Below are 21,522 nucleotides of genomic sequence, written 5' to 3'. Positions count from 1 at the left end.
TAAAAGTTTGTAGGTTCTGGCAATAATTTTTTTCCTATTCTGTGTAAATCTTATCATTTATGAATTCCATAATAAATTCTTTTCATTAACCAACAGCATGGATTTGGATTTTTCTAATGTTTCCTATGCCCTCACTTCCAGGGATATTATCATGAAAAGTTCTGTGATAATCATCAACACAACTCATAATGTTTCTTGTTACATTGGATGCCATTATCACAAATTTTACTTCCTTAATTATATAGTAGCTTTTATACTGCAAGTATAAAAATATAAATAAAGCAACACAATTTGATTAGGGGTGCTCATCAAAAACCGAAAAACTGAAAAACCAAACCGAACCAAACCGATTTTGGAAAAGCTGAAGCCAAAGGTACTGGTTCCGTTTTGGTTAACCAATATGAAAAACTAGCGGTTAACCAAACTGACCGGTATATATGTTCTATATATTTTTTTATATATTCTATATATTTTTCATATATATTATATATTATATATTATATATATTTATAATATAATATCTTGCATATATTTCTTGTATTTATATTATATTATTATATATTTATTGATAATATATATTTTAAATTCAAAAAACCGAAAAACCAAAGAACTGAACTGGTTGGTTTCGGTTTTCAGTTTTTCAAAAACTGAAAGACCAGTTTGGTTTATAAAAAAGGCCCACAGTTCGGATAACCGAACCATGAGCACCACTAAGTTTGATACTTGTTTCTAGGCGAGAGATATCAGAGATGGAGAAGAGGAGAGGAGGAAGAGAGAAGAGAGAAGAGAGAAGAGAGAAGAGAGAAGAGAGAAGAGAGAAGAGAGAAGAGAGACAAATAAAATGGGTTCAAACTTGTAGCTGGTGGCTCCAGCTATTAGCTTATATATTAGGGCGACCCAACTCATAATGAAAAGAAAAGGGAATTACAAGAGTGCCCCTGCGGCACTAAATAACAGAAAAACATAAATAAAATGCCTCAGAGAAGAGGCTAACTGATTCCAACACCCCCCCTCAAGTTGGGACATAGATATCAATCATGCCCAACTTATTAGATAAATCATTGTGCCGTGGATGATATAATCCCTTGGTAAATATATCTGCAAGTTGATCCGTGGAACTGACATATGGAGTGCACACTTCCTCATTTATAATTTTCTCCCTAATAAAGTGATTGTCAACCTCAGTATGTTTAGTTCTATTGTGGAGCTCTGGTTGGAAGCAATGTTGATAGCAGCTTTGTTATCACAATACAAGGATATGGGGCCATCAACAGGAAATCCCAACTCATTCAACAAGTTCTTTATCCACATAACTTTAGCCACTCCATGGGACATTGCTCTATATTAAGCTTCAGCACTAGACCTTGCCACAACATTTTGTTTCTTGCTTCTCAACGTGACTAAGTTTCCTCCCACAAAGGTGCAATGCCCACTAGTAGACTTACTGTCATCAATTGATCCGGCCCAATCAGCATCTGTATACACCTCAATCTTTAAGTGACCATTCTTTTGGAAAAGTAAACCAGCCCCTAGGAACTTCTTCAGGTACCTGAGAATTCTATCGGCTGCCTTTAAGTGAGTAGTCTTAGGAGCATGCATGAATTGGCTAAGGACACCCACAACATAGGCAATGTCTAGCCGTGTCATAGACAAATATAATAGTCTGCCCACAAGTCTCTAGAATTGTTTCACATCCTTGATAGTCTCACCTTGACAATCACCTAATCTGTGGTTTGGATCAATGGGGGAGTTAGCAGGCTTGACTCTAAGCTTTCTTGTATCCTGTAATAAATTTAGGGTGTATTTTCTTTGAGAAATGAAGATCCCCTTTTTCAAATGGGCCACTTCAATTCCAAGAAAATACTTCAAGGGACCTAGATCCTTCACCTCAAATTGAGTGGCCAGGAACTCCTTTAGTCTCTGAATTTCCACCTTCCAGTCACCTGTGATCACTATGTCATCAACATAAACTATCAAGGCTGCAATTTTCCCTTCTCCCTTTTTCACAAATAATGTATGACCAGTTTGTCACTGTTTATAACCAATCTGCTGTACAGCTAGGTGGAACTTGCTGAACCAAGCTCCCGATGATTGTTTTAGTCCGTGCAAGAACTTCTTTAACTTGCACACCTTTTCTTTTTGATCTTGGGCATAGAAGCCAGGAGGTTGCACCATGTGTACTTCTTCTTCAAGATCACCATTCAAGAAGGCATTTTTAATATCTAACTGGTGGAGATCCCAATCAAGGTTAGCAGTAAGAGAAAAGAGAACTCTGGTAGAATTCATCTTAGCAACTAGAGCAAATGTCTCTGCATAGTCCACTCCATACACCTGAGTAAACTCTTTCGCCACCAACTGATCTTTGTACCTTTCTACTGTACCATCAACCCTATGCTTTACTGTAAAAACCCACTTGCACCCTACCGGTTCCTTTCCCACAGGGAGATCCACTAATTCCCATGTGCCATTTTTATGTATGGCATTCATCTCTTCTTTCATTGCATCTGTCCATTCAGGTCCTGAAAGAGCTTCTGCCACATTTTTGGGGATAGGAATACTGTCAATAGAAGAGAGAAAAGCATGAAAGGAGGATGAGATGTTCTCAGATAAAGTGGGAGATAGGATGTCTGGTGGTACAGGACCTAACTCCCTTCCTTTATGCAATAGGGATGTCATGGTTATTGGCAGAGGAAGAATCAATAGCAATAGGATCAGGAACGTCAACGGGAATAATAGTACTTGGTGGAATGTGATCTGTCCCCGATGAATCTGATGATGTTGGTGGTATAGTTTCAAGTTGCTCAACAGATTTTGAACCCGGATGGTCCTTGCGGCAACGAAGAAAGACATGGAATGGAGGAGGGTCAGGTAGGGGAGGTAGTACTTGAAATTGTTTCTCCTCCACCCTATTCTCCCCCTAAGGAGAAACCGGGAAGAAGAGATCACCCTCAAAGAAAGACACATCCATAGAAACATAGTATTTCCAAGAGACGGGATCGAAACAATGGTAACCTTTTTGAGAAGAAGGATAGCCCAAGAAAACCCAAGGAAGAGCACGAGGGTCAAGTTTACCATGGGTAGGAGACAAGTTTTAAACAAAACAATGACAACCAAATAGACGAATAGGAATAGAAAAAAAGTGAGCTTTGGGGAATAGGAGCTGATGAGGGGCCTTGTACCTTAACACCCGAGATGGCATACGGTTGATGAGATAGGTAGCACATATAACACAACATCCAACCAAAAACGTTTTGGAACACTCGTATGGATGAGTAACCCATGAGCCACTTCAAGTATATGGCGGTTTTTTCTATCTGCAACACCATTTTGTTGAGGAGTTTTGGCACAAGAGCTACAATGGATAGACCCACACAAAGCAAAGAACTTCGTGAGATCACTGTGGAAGTATTCTTTGGCATTGTCAGACTGGAAAATTTGGATCCTTGTCTGAAATTGGGTGAATATCATGTGTTGAAAATCTTTTACAATCTTTGGTACTTCATCTCTAGACCACATGGGGTACACCCATGTATATCTGGAATAGTCATCAATAAAAGTAATGAAATATTTATAACCAAGATCAGATGGTTAAATAATAGGGCCCCAAACATCAGAATAAACAATATGGAAAGGAAAACCGGATTTATTATTTCTTGAAGAAAAATGATTTCTATAATGTTTGCTCAACTGACAAGTTTGACATTTGAACTCAGACACTGACACTGATTTAAATAAATCAGGAAGTAAGACCTTTAACGACTCAAACAATAAATGACCCAAACGACTATGTCACAAGTAAACTTGACTCATACTAGACTGATTCGTAGACTCAATGACCGCAAGACTAGCCTTGTTCTCCAACATGTAGAGACCATCCACCATACAACCTCTACCAATCATCTTCCCCAAGTCCAAATCCTGTAGAACACAAGAAGAAGGGAAAAAGGTCACTGAACAGTTTAAAGAGTTTGTAATGCTACTGATAGAAAACAAATTTATAGGTAATTTTGGAACATGTAATACATTAAAAAGGGTAAGTCCAAAAGGAAAGGTTATGGTTCCTTGACTAGCTATGGTGGAAAAAGAACCATTAGCTAATCTCACTTTGTCCCTACTAGATAAAAGTCGATAGGATTGGAAACAATTTGACTTACCCGTCATATGGTTTGAGGCTCCAAATCCATTTATCCAAGGGGAGTCAGATGAATGGGAAGACCCATGGAAGGCTGTGGTAGGATTACCATTACCTGAAGTAGATGCAAAAGAAGTCGAGGTAAGAGAAGCAGAATCCATCTGGCGGATTGCTCTCCCATACAGATCCAAGTGGTCACGAAAGGAATCAATGGTATCTTCCCGGGGATCGGCAATGGATGGGTGGTCCTGGTGAATAGCAGTAGATGATTGAGACTCCTGAGAGGCCAAGTTTGCTGTATTAAACTTTTTCTGACTCTGCTGTCCCGACTTCTTATTCTGATCTGATTTCTTACTCAACTCTTGGGCCCACTTTGGCTTTCCATGGAGGTCCCAACAAGTATCTCGAGTATGCCTGGCTTTCTGGCAGTGAGTACACCATAACTTATCTTTATCTTCCACTCTCTTCTGGAATTCACCTTTCTTAAAGGAATTATTGCCTCCTACACCCATACTCCCTTTAGCCACTAAGGCAATCTGCTCCCCCTCGGAGCTATTCATCACACTCCGCCTGCTCTCTTCGGATTGAACTAGAGCATACACTTCTTGTATTGAAGGAAGATCTTTACTTCCTAATATCTGAACTCTAAGGGACTCATATACAGGGTTCATCCCCAAGAGGAAGGCAAAGACCCGTTGTTGGGAAACTAGAGGCTTGTAGGCCTTAGCATCAGCATCACACTTCTAGTCAATGTTTTGATAGTGATCTAGTTCTTTCCATATTGAGGTCAAATCTGAATAATAGGCTGAGAGGGTCCTCTCCCCCTACTTACAAGTAGAGGAGGCAGCTTGCAACTGGTATATTTTGGCATAATGACGTTGCTCTGAATAGGCAGATTTTGCCTGCTCCCAAATCTCAACAGCTGTTTCAGCCCACATGTAGGTCTTCCTAACTGGAGGCAACATAGAAAGTAACAGTCATGACATCACCATGCTGTTTTCCTGATCCCACCTATCATTCTCCACCCCCTGGGACTTTGGTCCTTTTGTTTTTACCATTAATATAGCCTACCTTCCCCCTGACTGTTATGTATAATTTGATTCCCCTTGACCATTCTAGGTAGTTAAGACCATCAAAAGGTATCACGGCCATGGGAAAACTCATGTCAAAACCCCCACTCGTTCCACTTTGACTGGAGGACCCACTAGACAGGATAGAATCCTCAGATGACATGTTAAAGGATAGTTCTGTTTAAAAAAAGTTCAGCCACAATCACAGTTCAGCCACTGTTCAATTCCAGTTCAGACCCCAGACCAAGTTCAGCCACTGTTCAATTTCAGTTCATCCAGTTCAGACCCCAGTTCAGTCACAGTTCAATCCCCAATTCAGTTCAGACAGTTCAGTCCCTGGTTCAGCCACAGTTCAGTTCAGTTAAGCCTTAGTCAGGTATATTTTTTTTTGGATCCCACACATCTACTGGAAAAGTTTCCAAGAATTATAATCGACCACTGTTTTATAGTTACAGGTAATTTTGACCTATATCACCCAGCTATTTGGGCACAGAAATGGATCACACAATCCACTAGACTGAGAACAAAAACTCACTTTACTTACAGGTCATTCAGACCTCCATAACTCCCTTACCTGGGTACAGAAATGGACCACACGATCCACAGAAAACAGGTGGAAGAACCTTCACAGAAACAATCTTCCCTCTCTTTTGTTTGTTTCTTGGCACATGACCAAGAGAGAAGGGAAGAAAGGGCGTAGAAAACTTCAGATCAGTCCAATGCACTTCCTTGACAGGTTCGATCCACAGCAAGAAGAAACTGAGAGAAGAGAGAGATCTTGCGGCTTCTAATCTCAGAAAACCCGCTCTGATACCATGTTTCCAGGCGAGAGATCAGAGAAGGAGAAGAGGAGAGGAGAAAGAGAGACAAAGAAAATGGATTCAAACTTGTGGCTGGCAGCTCCAACTATTAGCTTATATATTAGGTTGACCCAACTTATAATAAAAACAAAAGGAAATTACAAGAGTGCCCCTGTGGCACTAAAGAACAGAAAAACATAAATAAAACGCCTCAGAGAAGAGGCTAACTGATTCCAACAATACTCAAGATAGAAAATTTCACATTTTATCTTGGAAATGGCTCAATCTTCCCTGGGTGCCAAAAATGAATTGTACCTATAATGTTCGTGGATACATTCTAAATTTAAGATATTGACTCTATCTCATAAATGTATTAGTACAGACTGCAAGTATGTAATAAACAGATTATATTAAACATTTATCTTACAATCTCATTATTATTGTTTTTGCAAACATTAACAAGTTGAAATGGACAGACTAGGATAAGGAGTTTTAACCTTTGCTTTTAGAAAGAGAGAGCGCAGCCTTTGATTATTTGATGTACCCCTTGCTCTGACAACTCCATATCAGCATACAATTGATCTAAGAAAACTTAGAAGGACCTTTCCTTCACTTTCATCTTTTATTTTATGCCTTATTTCTATTTTACAGGCCATCAGCTACTCATGTTCCATCACGAATGCATAAAGCAACAGCATGCATGTAAAAATAAGAACATATATTATATTATTTTAAATAACTTTGTGGTTGACTAGTTGACCTACTTGATGCTGTCTAGAAAAAATTAATTGTTACAAGTTAAGGGACTAGAAGAGCTAGGGACAGATCGAAAAGGACTTGGGTGGAAGTAATAAGAAATTATTTAAGCGCCAATAATTTAGCAGTGCATATGTCAATGAACAGAACCGAATGACCAAACAGGATTCATGTAGCCAACCCCATATAGTTGGGATAAGGCTTAGATGATGATGATGATGAAGCTTCTTTAGTATATTTTGTGCATTATTTATATCATATTGTGTGCATCTTCTTCTGTTTTATTAGTAAATCTCTCACTTTCTTAAAGGAAAGTTTACAGGGTTTTCATCTATGTTATTGTATCTCACTGCTAAATGCTCAACTTCACACACACACACACACACACACTGTGATTCTTGTAAATTTTTTAACAATTTTGATCTTTCAATTTGTATCATCTTTCCTATTATTTCCTATAGATTTGATACATTTCGATACAATTTTACTGCTATAAAGGGTATGCTTTTCGGTTTCTAGGTAAATGTTATTGGTAAGTGGTTGACATTCTGGTTAACTTTGACTTCACATATTTTTAATTGTTGCAGTACTTCCATCTTTTTCCGGGAATGTTCCAGCAGCTCTGAAAAAGATATTCCCTTCAGCAAATATATCTAGACTCGGGGACTGGTATTTTATTTTTCTTTACTAGTACATAATATGGAAGTGCATTTTAATTTCCTTATTTTTATGATTAGCACTTGCAATTCTACTGATGAAACATAAATGAATGACACAAAAAGAAGGGTCCCTTAGACAAAACAAACCAAACCTTGTGTTTTTCATGATAAATGCAGTAGTGAAAGACTTTTTTTTTCAATGAAAAGAAGATTGAGACAAGGTGATGGAGCTTTGAAGCTTATAAAGGGAAATGGTCATCCACATATTATGGGTTCCAAGGGTAGAAAATGAGTACATGACATGGCAAATGTTCTAGAGAAGGTTCAAAGTGTCGATAAGATACACCCCATATCAGGTGTATCGTATTGTCTATTTGGTTCATCAATACACTTTATATAAATAGTTTGATGATATTAATGTTTTTAGATGAGAATAGATGATATGGCAGGTCCCCCTGTCAATTTGTCAGACGAAGTAATAAAAAATAATAATTTTAATCAATGAAAATTCTTGATATGCAAATTTTGAGTATTGAGAGTATTGATACTTTGAACCACGGTTCTAGCTAAGAGTGGGGTCAACAGGACAGAAATATTCAGAACAGTTGTGAAATGAAATGCTAAGTGTGGGAATGTGCCAATGTGTAGGTCCATCTGAATGCAGTTATAATTATTCTTTTTTCCATATTCGAGAAAATTTTCAGTTAGTGCTATAATGTAAGCTTTAGAAGTCTCTATGCAGTTCTTGGTGTTATATCAGTATGTATTGTGTTCAATATTGGTATGCTTGACACATATGTGTATCTGCATATCATAGTCCATGTCTCCTTAGGAGATAACCTAGCATTAAGTATTTGCAACTGATACCTTGACAGCTACCCTTTTGATGTTTTCGACACCAACTAGATTGAGAAACAATGTTTTGATGGCCAAGCTCTGACTGGAATCTCTTTAGTATGGGTCTCTTATGACTCCCCTAACTTTGTCCTTGCCTCATACCTTGTCTGTTGTTATCTTTTGTATGTTGGTTTATTTTTCTCGTCTTTTTTTGATATTATGGACATTTTGGCATTTTATTTTCTTTTATTTTCATTTTTTCTGTATGAATATAATTTGGTTATTGATTTTCTTATAACTATTAGGAACACTGTCAATGGTGATCCTCGTTGGTGTTGCACATTCCTTCTGGATCCTTCTGATCCACTATTTGTTGAAATCGGGGAGGCTTTTATTAGACAACAAGTAGAAGGTATGTCTCACAATACTATCATTAAAATGTTGTTCTATTGATCATTTATTGAGATCCATAAGAATAGAGGGCTGTACCTGTACTCCCTATCTTGGCCACCGTCACTCCTTGTGGATGAAGACCATCAACAGCACCTGTAAGAAGTAATTTGTTGTGGTTAAAGGGGGCTGGAAGGGCTAGGGGTAGACCAAAAAGAACGTGGGTAGAAGTAATAAGAAATGATTTAAGTGCCAACAATTTAACAATAGATATGGCATTAAACAGAATGGAATGGCAAAACAAGATTCATGTAGCCGACCCCTTATAGTTGGGATAAGGCTTAGATGATGATGATGAAATGTTGTTCTATTGATCATTTATTTAGATCCATAAGATTAGATGGATGTACTCCCTTAGCCACAGTCACTTTGTCTCAAAGGCCACATTATATGTAATGTCCATTAGCCTTGCGTTATGGTAATAGTATATAGAAAAGATGCAGAGTAATATCCAGAAAGTTGGATTTATTTAATTCTAAACTGAAAAAATAGAAGTTTTATTTTTTTATGGCAACTTTGAATAGTTTTATTAGTTGTGGATAAGAATGCCCAACAAGAGCCTAGCACCCCATAGAGATATAGATCAGCCCCTGCTGCCTACCCCTTAGAGCTTATTTTAAATGCATTCAATGAATACATATTAAGGGAATATTTCCTTTTTACAAGTGTTCCCTCTGTTGTCCTTGTTTAGATAGCTCATGTGCTGTGCTATTTGCAGATTATTGGACCCAACTGTAGTGATGGCTAATTCCTAGAATGTGAATTGATAAAGCCTGCATTATGTGGAAATGGCATAATATCTTGATGGACTTAAGTTACCTTAAGTTGGAATACCTTGAATGTTGAATGGATGTGACTGTATTTTCTATAATTATTTTTTGGAGTTGGGGAACTTTTCTTCTCTTTTTCTTTACTTGGTATAGGGAAAATTTGGTTTTATTCCATTTCTTGTGTTACATATTATACATATAACAGATACCTTATAAAGTTTCTTATCCCAAGAAGGGAAAGAAAAAGAAAAGTACAAAAGTAAATAAAATACTCTTTATTTGACTCACTTATTAATCTACAGTTAGTGCATCTTGAATCTGGAGAGATATCCTATGACAATATCAAACCGACACAATGATATAAAGCTATCCAGTTTCTGGAGGCAGCTTCCCTTTGCCATTTGAAGTACACCTGATTATCTTGGTTAGTCTTTTGGACTAAGTTTGTGACTGGTTAGTTTAATGTGACAAAATTTTGTTATCATGGAAAGATCTATAGTAGAGGTAATCAAGAGCTGGGCTGGGCCTGGGCCAGGGCCAGGGTTGCAACCTATATATATATTGTATATGCACATTATATACCTATTCCGGGCTGGGCCAAGCTAGAAATGATAACCTCTAATCTCTATGGTTAGCTTCGTATGTTATCAACTTTGATATGACTTTTCCCATCCTTGTTTTCCTAACATATTGTATGTTTATTGCAGAATATGGGGATGTAACTGACATCTACAACTGGTAATCTGTTACTTCCTTAATTCTTCATTAAGTTCTATCTTGACAGAATATAATGTTTTTAAGAATGTAATTTTCAATCTCATACTAAACCATTTTGCATTTGATCTTTTTTTTTTTTTTTGCTCAGGAACAAGGAAATGTTGGTAATTTTTTATTTTTCTATATATAGAGTATATCCTGATTATAATGCACCTGTGTTTATTGGTGCCCAAATTATAGAGAAAAATCCAGAAATACCTTTCACAAAGACCTACAAGATAAGACCGACTTAAATACCTCAAAATGGTTGTGAAAAACGTTATAACAAAGTTGCCAAATCTTTTAGTGCTTTAAAGAAATTCAAAATCCAAGAGAAGTGAAATTCTACAGGTGTTTGATCAGTTCTGTGATGATTTTCAGATATCCAATTGGCTCCAAAAATCATTAGTAGAGAGGTCAAGCTATAATACCTGGATAGCTATACATGCCTAGAGTAGAAAGGTGCTGAAATAAAGATCTGTAAAAGAAAAGAATATTTCTTGAAGAAGAGAAGAAAGGAGAAAAGGAAGAGAAGAGATTTGAGAGAGAAAAGAGAGCAATAATGCTAGACACCCTCTTCACTATTATTTATAGTCTAAAATAATAAAGAGTACAAAGACCAATATGCCCTTATAGGGTGGCTAACACATAAAACAGCATAAAACAATTAAAATAACTGCTCAAAAAGGACCCAACAAGAGTGTTGTGGTCCCTATTTCCTATCCAAAACAATAAATAGTCAAAAACTACCACTATAGACTACACAATTTGTTTAAAACCTCAACACTCCCCCTCAAGTTGGGAGTAAATGTCACACATTCCCAACTTGCATAGATTATATTCAAACTTGTTCGTTGCAACCCCTTTGGTGAAGACATCAGCCAATTGTAGTTCAGAGGAGACATAAGGCAAGCAAACTTCTCTAGTTGTCACCCTTTCTCTTATGAAGTGCTTATCAACCTCAATGTGTTTAGTCCTGTCATGCTGAATTGGATTGTGGGCAATATTGATTGCAACTTGGTTGTCATAATATAACATCATGGGCTACTCAACTTTTATTCCAATCTCACTCAGTAGGGATTTCTCCCAAAGTAGTTCTGAAACACCATGAGCCATAGATCTATATTCAGCCTCTACACTTGATCTAGCCACAACTGACTATTTTTTACTCTTCCATGAGACCAAGTTTCCTCCCACAAAGGTGCATACCCCTGATGTAGATCTCCTGTCATCTAAGCAACCTGCCCAATCTGCATTTGTGTAGGACTCAAACTTTAAATTTTCATGGTCTGAGAAAAGAATCCCTCTGCCAAGATGCTTCTTCAGGTATGCAAGTATCCTCTCAATGGCTTCCCAGTGCTGAACCCGAGGAGCATGCATAGACTAACTCATAACACTAACAACATAGGAGATGTCTGGATGTGTCATACATAAATATAGTAGCTGGCCTACCATCCTCTGATATCTTCCTACATCCTTAACCAACTCACCATCAAAAGCATTAATTCTATGATTTGGATCAAAAGGAGTATCAACTAGTTTAGTTCCTAGCTTCCCAGTCTCCTATAGTAAATCCAACACATACTTCCTCTAAGAGATGAAAATCCCATACTTGGGTCTTGCAACCTCAATCCCCAGAAAGTATTTCAGTTCACCTAGATCCTTGATCTCAAACTCTTGCTGTAGTGACTTCTTGAGTGCAATCAATACTGACAAGAGTGCCTCTCTCCTTTTTACAAAGAGAGTTTGGCCGGATTGAGTCTATGTGTACCCAAAATGGATAAGTGCTCCTCTGAACCTATCAAACCTTGCCTTAGGTGACTATTTCAAATGATATATAGTGATTTCTTCAGCCTGCAAACTTTTCCCTTACCAACATTCTCATAAAAACTAGCTGGAATGTCCATATATACCTCATCTTGCAGACCACCATTAAGGAAAGCATTTTTAACATCAAGCTGGAATAGAGGCCATGAATAGGTAGCTGGTAGGGACAAGAGAATCTGAACTGAGCTCATCTTAGCAACAGGTGAAAAAGTTTCCAGGTAATCAATACCATAAGCCTGTGTATACCCTTTTGCAACCAACCTTGCCTTGTACCTCTCTATGCTGTCATGAGCCCTGTACTTCACAGTGAACACCTATCTGCATCCGACTATCTCTTTGTCTATAGGAAGATCAACTATTTCCCATGTCTGATTTTTAACCAAGGCTTCCATTTCTTCTTGCATAGTTAGTTTCCACTTAGGTTTGGAGAAAGCTTCACTAGCATTCCTGGGTATAGACACAAAATCCAAGGAAGAAAGGAAAGCATGGTAGGAGGGTGATAAGGCACTATAGGAGAGATGGTGTGAAATGCAATGGGTTGTACACTTTCTCTTCCCTTTGCGGAGTGCAATGGGAAGATCAACATCAGAGGGATTAGCTGCCACAATAGTGTTAGGTACAGAAACATCATTATTAGGGAAAATAGTAGGCTCAGGCTCAAGGGAAATACCTAGAACTATATCAATTGAACTTGGGATATCAGATGGATTGATGGAGAGTGGTGCAAATTCTTCTATCTGAGCATGTGTGGAATCAACCCTCTTCTTGTGGCACTAATAGAATTGTGAGACTGGCCGTAGTGGATCAAGCAGTGGGACTGTAGTTGCTAATGGTGGAATAGGTGGATCAAATGAAGGAACAAATGACACTGGAAGAGGGACAGGTTGTGAGTTCTCCTCCCCAAAGCACTCCCCCTAAGGAGAACCACCCAAGAAAAAGAAAGTAGACTCAAAAAAGGTAACATCCATAGTAACAAACCTATTCCCGGACATTGGATCATAACAAAAATACCCCTTTTGGTTTTGAGCATACCTAAGGAAAACACATTTCTTGGCCTTAGGATCCAATTTCTTGCGATGAGAACCAAGAGTGTGAACAAAGGAGACACACCCAAAAACTTTCAAAGGTATATGAAATATCTCCCCATTTGGAAAAAGCAAGCTGAAAGGTGCCTTAAACTCCAAAGTGCATGAAGGAACACGATTAATCAGATACAAAGCTGTGAGAATTGCATCCCCCCAAAACGAATAGAAACTGAGGCACACACCATAAGGCTCCTTGCCACCTCCACAATATGTCTATTATTCCTCTCTGCTACCCCATTTTGTTGCGGTGTGTATGCGCAACTACTTTGATGAATCACACCATGCTCCAAAAAGTATGAGGACAAGTCCTTATCAAAGTATTCTCTAGCATTATCTGATCTGAAGACTTTAGTCCTCACTCCAAATTGTGTGAGAACCATCTGGTAGAACTGTCGCACCAGAATGGGTACTTCATCATGTGATTTCATCAGATATATCCAAGAATACCGTGTATGATCATTCACAAACAAGAGAAAATAACAATAACCACCCATGGAAGAAATGTGGTAAAGACCCCATACATTAGTATGAACAGTATCAAAAGCAAAGGAACTTATTTTATTACTTGGTTTAAAAGAATGTCTACAATGCTTTCCCAACTGACAGCTTTCACATTCCAAACTAGACAACTGAACAGACTCAAACAACTTTGGAAACAAAAACCTCAATGAAATGAAAGAAAGATGACCCAAACGATTATGCCAGAGCATAATCTGACTCACCGACTCTAATCCACTACTACTACTGCTACTAACATGAGGGCTTTGATGTCTCGGAATCTCAAAGGTATACTCCATTCACCTCACGACCACTCCCAATCGTCCTCTTTGATTCCAGATCTTGCAAAACAAAATTACCAGGAAGAAAGGTCACTGAGCAGTTCAAATTTTTTATCAGAGAGCTTACTGAAAGAAGATTAGTGTGGAGTTTAGGGACATGTAAGACAGAGGATAAAGTAATGTCATTAGTCACTCTAACTGTCCCTTTCCCAACAATGGGAATATGGGAACCATTTGTTGTAGAGACTTTATCTCTACCAGAGCATAACTGGTAAGAACTAAAGAGAGTAGATATATTGGTCATGTTCTCAAATATTCCTGAGTCTATAATCCAGGGAGGTACCTCCTTACTTGAGGTGGATACATGATTTGCAACTACATATGAACTACCTGTATGAGCAAAGGAAGTAGTATTGTTGGCTCCTACATTGTTCTGCCCATTTGAAGAAAGAACTAGAATTGGCTGAATCCTTCTTACTCATAAGCTTTCCATACTTATTCAATTCAATCCTCACTACTGCTGCTGCAATGGACTCCAGATTAGCCTGGAAGAGGGGTCCTGAAGGGTCTCCTGTAATTGCCGAATTTGCATTTCCCTTCTTGTTCTTGATCCAAGCTAGTACGAGATGAGGGTAAAGCTTCCAACAGGTGTCTCTAGTATGTTTAGTCTTCTTGTAATAGTCACACACCAAGTCCTTCTTGTCCTCCTTCCTAGCCTCACTACTCCCCCTGTCTCCATTTGGCTTAGATTTATTTGTACTAACCATAGCTAACTGATCAATCCCGGACTATCTCAACATGACATTCCTCTTGCCTAACAATGTCAAATTCAGGGATAAGTCCAACCAAGAACTCAAAAACCCTATTCATTTCTACCAATCCCTAGGTTGCTATATCCTTCATACTGTCCCAAACCACTATTTCTATTTGCCAAAGAGTTTTTCAGCATGGAGAAATAGGTGGCAAGAGGTCTATCTCCCTGTTTTGTACTAATCACCTGATTCCTTAATTGATAGGCTCTAGCTACATTTTATTTCTAGGAATAGGTTTCAGTCACTCCATCCCAAATCTCCTTTGTAGTATTAGGCCACAAAAAAATTTTTACCAATGTGAGGTAACATAGAGTAACCAGGAGGTCATCACCATGTAATTTTCTTGTACCCACCGGGAGGGATCTGTATTAGGTTTCTTCTCCTCCCAAGTGATGTACCCTAGTTTCCCACGAGTACCAATGGCCGTCTTGGTTGATTGTGCCCATTCTAGATAATTTGTACCACCAAACTTCACTGTAGTAGTAATTCCAGACCCAAACATATTACTACTACCTCTAACACCCAGGCCCATGTTATCGGTGGACTTCTGCTCGGTACTCCAACTCTCCATTTTACTTCAAACAGTTCAAAAGCAGAAAATAATTAAGTAGAGAGCCTCCAAGATCAAATCGATCTCACACACAAAGGTAATTGACCTTTCCGAAAGAAGAAAACCCTATCTAGAGAGAAATCTCTCTCCTTCCATTGTCTCTCATCGGAGAGAAAAGTGAATCGGTCACTCCAGAAGGCCCAGTAAATTCCAGAAACCTAACCGCCCCCTTTAGAATACATAGAGAAGTCTAACAATACCTGAGCGCCCAAGATCATATCAAAATTGAAGAGTCCAACTTGATTAGGACTCTTCCCCGCACTCTAGTTCTTCTTGATTTTGATGCCAAAACATAGATCACCCTCCTGATTACTAGATCACACCAAAAAGTTCAAGAACTGGGCAATCTGAAGTAGGTCGATCTGCCTTGTATCTCTTCATGCAATCGAATGATCTAGGGCTGCATGGAAAAAACTTCAAGAAACCCTAGTTGAGCTCTGATACCAAGTAGAAAGGTGCTGAAATAAAGATTTGTCAAAGAAAAGAATATTTCTTGAAGAAGAAGAGAAGAAAGGAGAAAAGGAAGAGGAGATTTGAGAGAGAAAAGAGAGCAATAATGCTGGTCGCCCTCTTCATTATTATTTATAGTCTAAAATAATAAAGAGTACAAAGACCAATATGCCCTTATAGGGCGGCTAACACATAAAACCGCATAAAACAATTAAAATAACTGCTCAAAAAGGACCAACAAGAGTGTTGTGGTCTCCACTTCCTAAATAAATATTAAAACACTACCACTATAGACTACACAATTTGTCTAAAACCTCAACACCTAGCATACTAGTATTTGGCACAATACATACCCAAAGTAAGGTTTAAAATGTATATTTTGATGGAAATGTCAACCACTTAAAAATAAAAAATATGTTAGAAAAATCAGAAACTCCACATAGATTTGTTGAAGAAGGCTAAAAGTCATATTGGTCATATTTTGCCTTTTCCTACTTCTGCTGCACATTATGATGTTCCTTTTAAACTAATTCACAGTGATGTCTGGTCATTTCCTATAACTTCATACTTGGGTTATAAATATTTTGTGATTTTTGTTGATGATTGTACCCACTTTACTTGGATATATTTTCTTTGGCAGGAATCAAAAGTTTTCTCAACTTTTAATTCAGGCCATGGTTAGGAACCAATTTAATGCAACCATTGGAATCTTCCATTCAGACTTGAGGAGGGAATACATTGATGGTGCCTTTCAAACCTTTTTGAGAGGACATGGAATACAACTACAAAAATCTTGTTTTGGGACTCCACAATAGAATGGAGTAGCTGAAAGCAAAAATAGACATATATTGAGTATTGTGAGAACCTTATTGCAGGAATCCAATGCCCTTACTTCCTTTTGGGTGGAGGCAACTAGCACAGTTGTACATCTTATTAATTTGATTCCATCCTTAGTTCATGGTAATTCCTCTTTGTTTGAAAGTTTATTTTATCGTCCACCAAAATTTTCTTTTATTCATGTTTTTGGGTGTATGTGCTTTGTCCATCTTCCCCCTCATGAACGGACTAAGCTTACTCCCCAATCTACCATGTGTGCTTTCATGGGGTGCAGCTTCAATCATAAGGGACTTCTTTGCTATGATTCTCAAGCTCGTCAAATTAGAATCTCTAGAAGTAATGTATTTCTTGAGAACGTTTCTTTCTTTAGTCACATTGCAAAGTGTCCTACTTCTGTCTCGGTTATATATTCTTTTGACATTGCAGGTTCTTTGCAATCATCATCAACTCTTGTACCTTATCATATCCAGTATGCCAGGAAGTGGACAATTGCTCCAGAACCTACTGCCTCATCCCCCAACACTACCAGCTCAAGGTCCTCTTTCCTAAATTGATGCTATAAGTTCTCCTCCTTTACGTTGTTCTACCCATATGTCTAAGCCTCCTGACTGCTATGGTTTTTCATCACCCCATAGCTCCTTTGCCTTTTTTCCATTTACAAATATTCCTAAGTTTCACTAGTAGGCTATGGCTGTTCCACATTGGAGAGAAGCTATGGATGTTTGAGATTTAGGCTCTTCTTGAAAATGATACATGGGATTTGGTTCCTGCTCCCTCAAATGCTTCTATCGTGGGTAGTAGATGGGCTTTCTCAGTGAAGTTGAATTCAGATGGGAATCTTGACAGTTATAAGGTTTGTCTGGTTGCTTGTGCATGCCAGCATTAGTTAAAGCTCTTTTGGAAGAATGGCAGATTTCTAGACTTTCCAAAAAAGGGAGACTTTGCTGGGCTTTTGTTCCTCCAGCAGTGCTCTGGGCTGTGTGGTCAGAAAGAAATAGAAGGTTGTTTGATCAGAAATCCACTTCTGAAGCCGAGGTCATCAATTCATCCATAGATGCCACTAAGAGCTGGCTGTCAATACTTACTGAATTCAAAGATGTTACCTCTTATCATACTTTTTTAAGAGGACTTTTTTCGAGGTCCTTTTTTGTACAGTTTCTCATTGTACACAGGACCCGTTATTAATATAATCATACCTTACCTTCTTTCAAATAAAAAGGTTTGTCTGGTTGCTCAAGGCTCGTCTTGAAAATGATACTGTTCGCCTTGTGCTTGCAATCTCTGCTGTTGAACAATGGGAAATTCATCAGATGGATGTCAAGAATGCCTTTCTACATGGCCACTTGAAGGAGACAATGTTTATGAAACTCCCAGTTGGTTACTATGATGATCCAACTATGGTCTGTTGTTTGAAGAGATCTCTCTATGGCCTCAAACAAGCACCCCGGGCTTGGTTTGAGCGGTTTTGTGTTGTCATTACAGATGCGGGCTTTATCCAAAATCCTTTTGACTACTCGCTCTTTACTCTTGCAAGACCTCAAGGTGTCACTCTTCTACTTTTGTATGTGGATGATATTCTTATCATTGGAGATGATTGCCAAGCTGAAGAACCTTCTTAGTCAGTCATTCAAGATGAAATATCTTGGTCCTCTTAACTTATTTCCTGGGGCTAGAGGTAACTCATTCCACTCGAGGGTATTTTGTAAATTAATAAAAGTATGCTACAGATTTGGTTAATATGGTCCGTCTTACTGATGATAAACAGCTAGATACTCTTCCTGAGGTTAATCTCAAATTATGTAAAGATGATGGTGAACTACTCCTCGATGCTACTTAGTATTGACAGCTGGTGGGTAGCCTTATTTACCTCACTAGGACTTGACCTGATATATCTTATGTTGTCCAAGTAGCTAGCCAGTGTGTTTCCTCTCCTCGGCAACCACATGTGACTTGTTCATTAGATTATTAGGTACATCAGAGGCACTTTGTCTCATGGCTTGTTCTTCTCATCATCCTCATCTCTTGATTTGGTTGCTTATGCTGATGTTGATTGGGTAGGGTGCCCAGACACAAGGCGGTCCAAAACTGGGTGGTGTGTTTTGTTGGGTGATTCTCTTGTTTCATGGAAGTGTAAGAAGCAGTGGACAATCTCAAAATCTTCCATTGAAGTAGAGTATTGGGCCATGTCTTCTGTCTGCAATGAGATTGTATGGCTAAGAGCCCTTTTTCATGACTTACATATATCAACTTTGTCTCTTGTTCCCATCCATATTGAATTATTGATAATGTGAGTGCAATCAGGGTTGCTTTAATTCCTATCTTTCATGAGAGAACAAAACACATTGAGGTTGATTGCTACTTTATCCGAGACCAGTTCTTAGCCGGCAACATCTCCCTTCCACACATCTCCTTTGGCCTTCAACTAGCTGATATCTTCACCAAGGCTATGACTTGCCCTCGGCACAGATTCCTAACAAACAAACTGATGCTTCTTCCTCGGCATCAGTTTGAGGGGGGGGGGTGTAGAGAATCTGTAGGCTGATATCTTGTTGGGAGCATCCTTTTTAATATGTAACATATGTATAGTATCACATTCTTTATTATTTTTATCTTCTTGTACTTGAGAAGGGCATTACTGTCTTTTCTCTCATTTGTAACTTAGCAATATATAATACAATCTTTCTTGGGCCACACCCTTCAAATTTGTCTTCTCTCCCTTTGTACGAACCCTAGTTATTAGTTATCACTTTTAACCCATTGTAACCTCACATCTATGTCTTTTGTTAGCCATATGAATTTCTTCCTCATCCAATAGTTTAATATTACTAAGATGAATATGCAAGCAATTAATCATAGTGGACTCAATTAATTAAATTGCTTGGATGGATGAGTTGTATTGCTTAAATGACAGTAATAGCCAGTAGTAGACTAGCTTAAACCACAAATTTCTGATGATGCTATTTTCATACTTCAAAAATATTTTACCTTGTGCAAAGAGCTCAGGGACTTTGGTTTATGGACCATACCTGTGTTGATAAACTTAAGAGTCTATTTTGTTTCTTAATGTCCTGATTTTATGATTTTCAGTTTTATTTTTATTTTTGCAAAATTTCGTCATAATTTACTATGTTCAATCCTTATTTTTCTACTGTCTTTGTCTCTTTTATTCTCTAATATTAATCTCCATGTTGAATCTAGTTGTTGAGGTGATTCTGGGGGGGGCTAGGCAAGAAGGTTCCCTTGGAGGCTCGCCTCGCCTAATTGCCAAGCAGTTTTGTATGTTGTGTTATAAAATACTTTTATATTATTATTTTTTTTTGAGATTATTGTTAAGTTGACTGTTTTTATGTATTGTTGGTTCGGCTGATAAGTGTACATGTTAGTTAGTATTGGGTTTTAAGCTGTTAGGTACTGGGCCTTTGTTATTGGGCCTAAGTCTGTTTAGTGTTTTAAGCAGTTTGGGTGTCCCATCACTAATCAGGGGCATTCCAGACATTTCATGTAACACTGTATTGTAATCTACTATAAATAATAGTACTGTCGACTGGGTTACTCAGTTCGACATTCTCAGCACTTGTTTGCCTTCACCTCTTTTCTACTACTTCAGCTATAACCTTTCAGCAAACATGGTATCAAAGCATTGAGCGGTCTTCTGGTTATAGCCGACGCCAACTCTTCTCTCTTGATTTCTTTCTCTCTCTTTTTTTTTTTTATCCTGGTTGCTGCGGAAAAACCCTAGGGTTGCCGTAGAACAAAACAAGGTTCGAACCTAGGGTTTCCCTTGGTTGTAGGGCACAAGGGAAGTAAGACCCAGAAGTTGATGTCCTACTAGACTGCTTCTAGTAGTTAGTAGCCATTTGGCTGCTAAGAGAGGTCTGTATAGGACAGACCTAGGTTGAGGACTGATTTCAGCAGTCCTAGTATTGGTCGTAGGGGTGAGCACTCTCTACAGTAGCAGAAGTCGAAGCCCAAGAGAAGTCTGCATAGTGCAGTGGTGGAGGGCTCTCAGTTTCAGGTCGGTTACTAGCTCACAGAATTCTTCTTGCTGCCGTAACTGGTCAACTTCGGAACTGTGACCACTTCGGCTAGTCTGAAACAGTGTTATCTACACAAAGTCTACAACCAAGATGTCTTCAATATCCGGAGAGGTCTCTTCTAGGGATAACAGACCTGGTGGGAGGTCTTCAAATCTGGAGAACCTGAATCTGCACAGCTTGCAGATTACAAGTGTGTTGCTGGATGAATACAACTTCAGGGAGTGGTCCGTTTCTGCAATGCTTTTTATTACTTCTCGTGAACTCACAGGTTATTTAGATGGGAAGAAGAAGGAACCCGAAGTTGGCAGTGTGGCGCAAGGAGAATGCCACAGTTATGTCCTGGCTTCTTGCTTCTATGACTCCACGAGTTGCCAAGACTGCTCAACACTTTCCCACAGCAGCTAAGATTTGGGAAAAAGTGTCAAAAACCTATGGACAAAAGAAAAACAATGCTAGAATTTACAGGTTGAACCAAGACATTGCTGCTTTAAGGCAAGGGGATATGACAGTTGCAACATATTTTGCAACTCTGGAAGGACTGTGGGAAGAACTTGATCATCACTTGATTCTGGATTAGGAGAATGCCAGGGACAAGGAGAGACATGATAAGCAGATTGAAGAGAGCAGAGCCTTTAAGTTCTTGGCTGGTCTGGACCCAGTGTATGAGGGCATAAGGTCACAAATTCTTGGAAGAGATGAAATGCCCGAGTTACATCATGTTTATTATCTGGTAAGGAATGAAGAGGTCAGGAGAAAGGAGATGCAAGTTGACACTCAGATGCAACCAGTTGAACAATCTGTAGAACATTCAGCCCTGATTTCTACAAATAAAAAGGGGAACAGATATCCAGACAA

At 38.6% G+C, this 21,522-nt stretch overlaps 1 protein-coding gene across 3 annotated transcripts in view; it reads left to right on the top strand.

Annotated features, from left to right (window-relative positions):
- Window positions 1-21,522, top strand: part of CYL1 (alpha-N-acetylglucosaminidase family / NAGLU family) — a 109,126-nt gene that overhangs the window by 48,640 nt on the left and 38,964 nt on the right. For all 3 annotated transcript variants that reach the window (XM_010258836.3, XM_088891237.1, XM_010258838.3), the window contains 3 exons: window positions 7,346-7,427; window positions 8,560-8,666; window positions 10,182-10,212. In XM_010258836.3, coding sequence (XP_010257138.1) covers window positions 7,346-7,427; window positions 8,560-8,666; window positions 10,182-10,212 — 220 coding nt within the window. The remainder of the gene's footprint in view (window positions 1-7,345; window positions 7,428-8,559; window positions 8,667-10,181; window positions 10,213-21,522) is intronic.

This window comes from Nelumbo nucifera, chromosome 7 (genome assembly GCF_055504915.1).
Source record: "Nelumbo nucifera cultivar China Antique chromosome 7, China Antique-T2T, whole genome shotgun sequence".
In the NCBI taxonomy this organism is placed as follows: Eukaryota; Viridiplantae; Streptophyta; class Magnoliopsida; order Proteales; family Nelumbonaceae; genus Nelumbo; species Nelumbo nucifera.
Note: the sequence above shows the minus strand (reverse complement) of the source record. Positions and strands in the feature narration are given on the sequence as shown.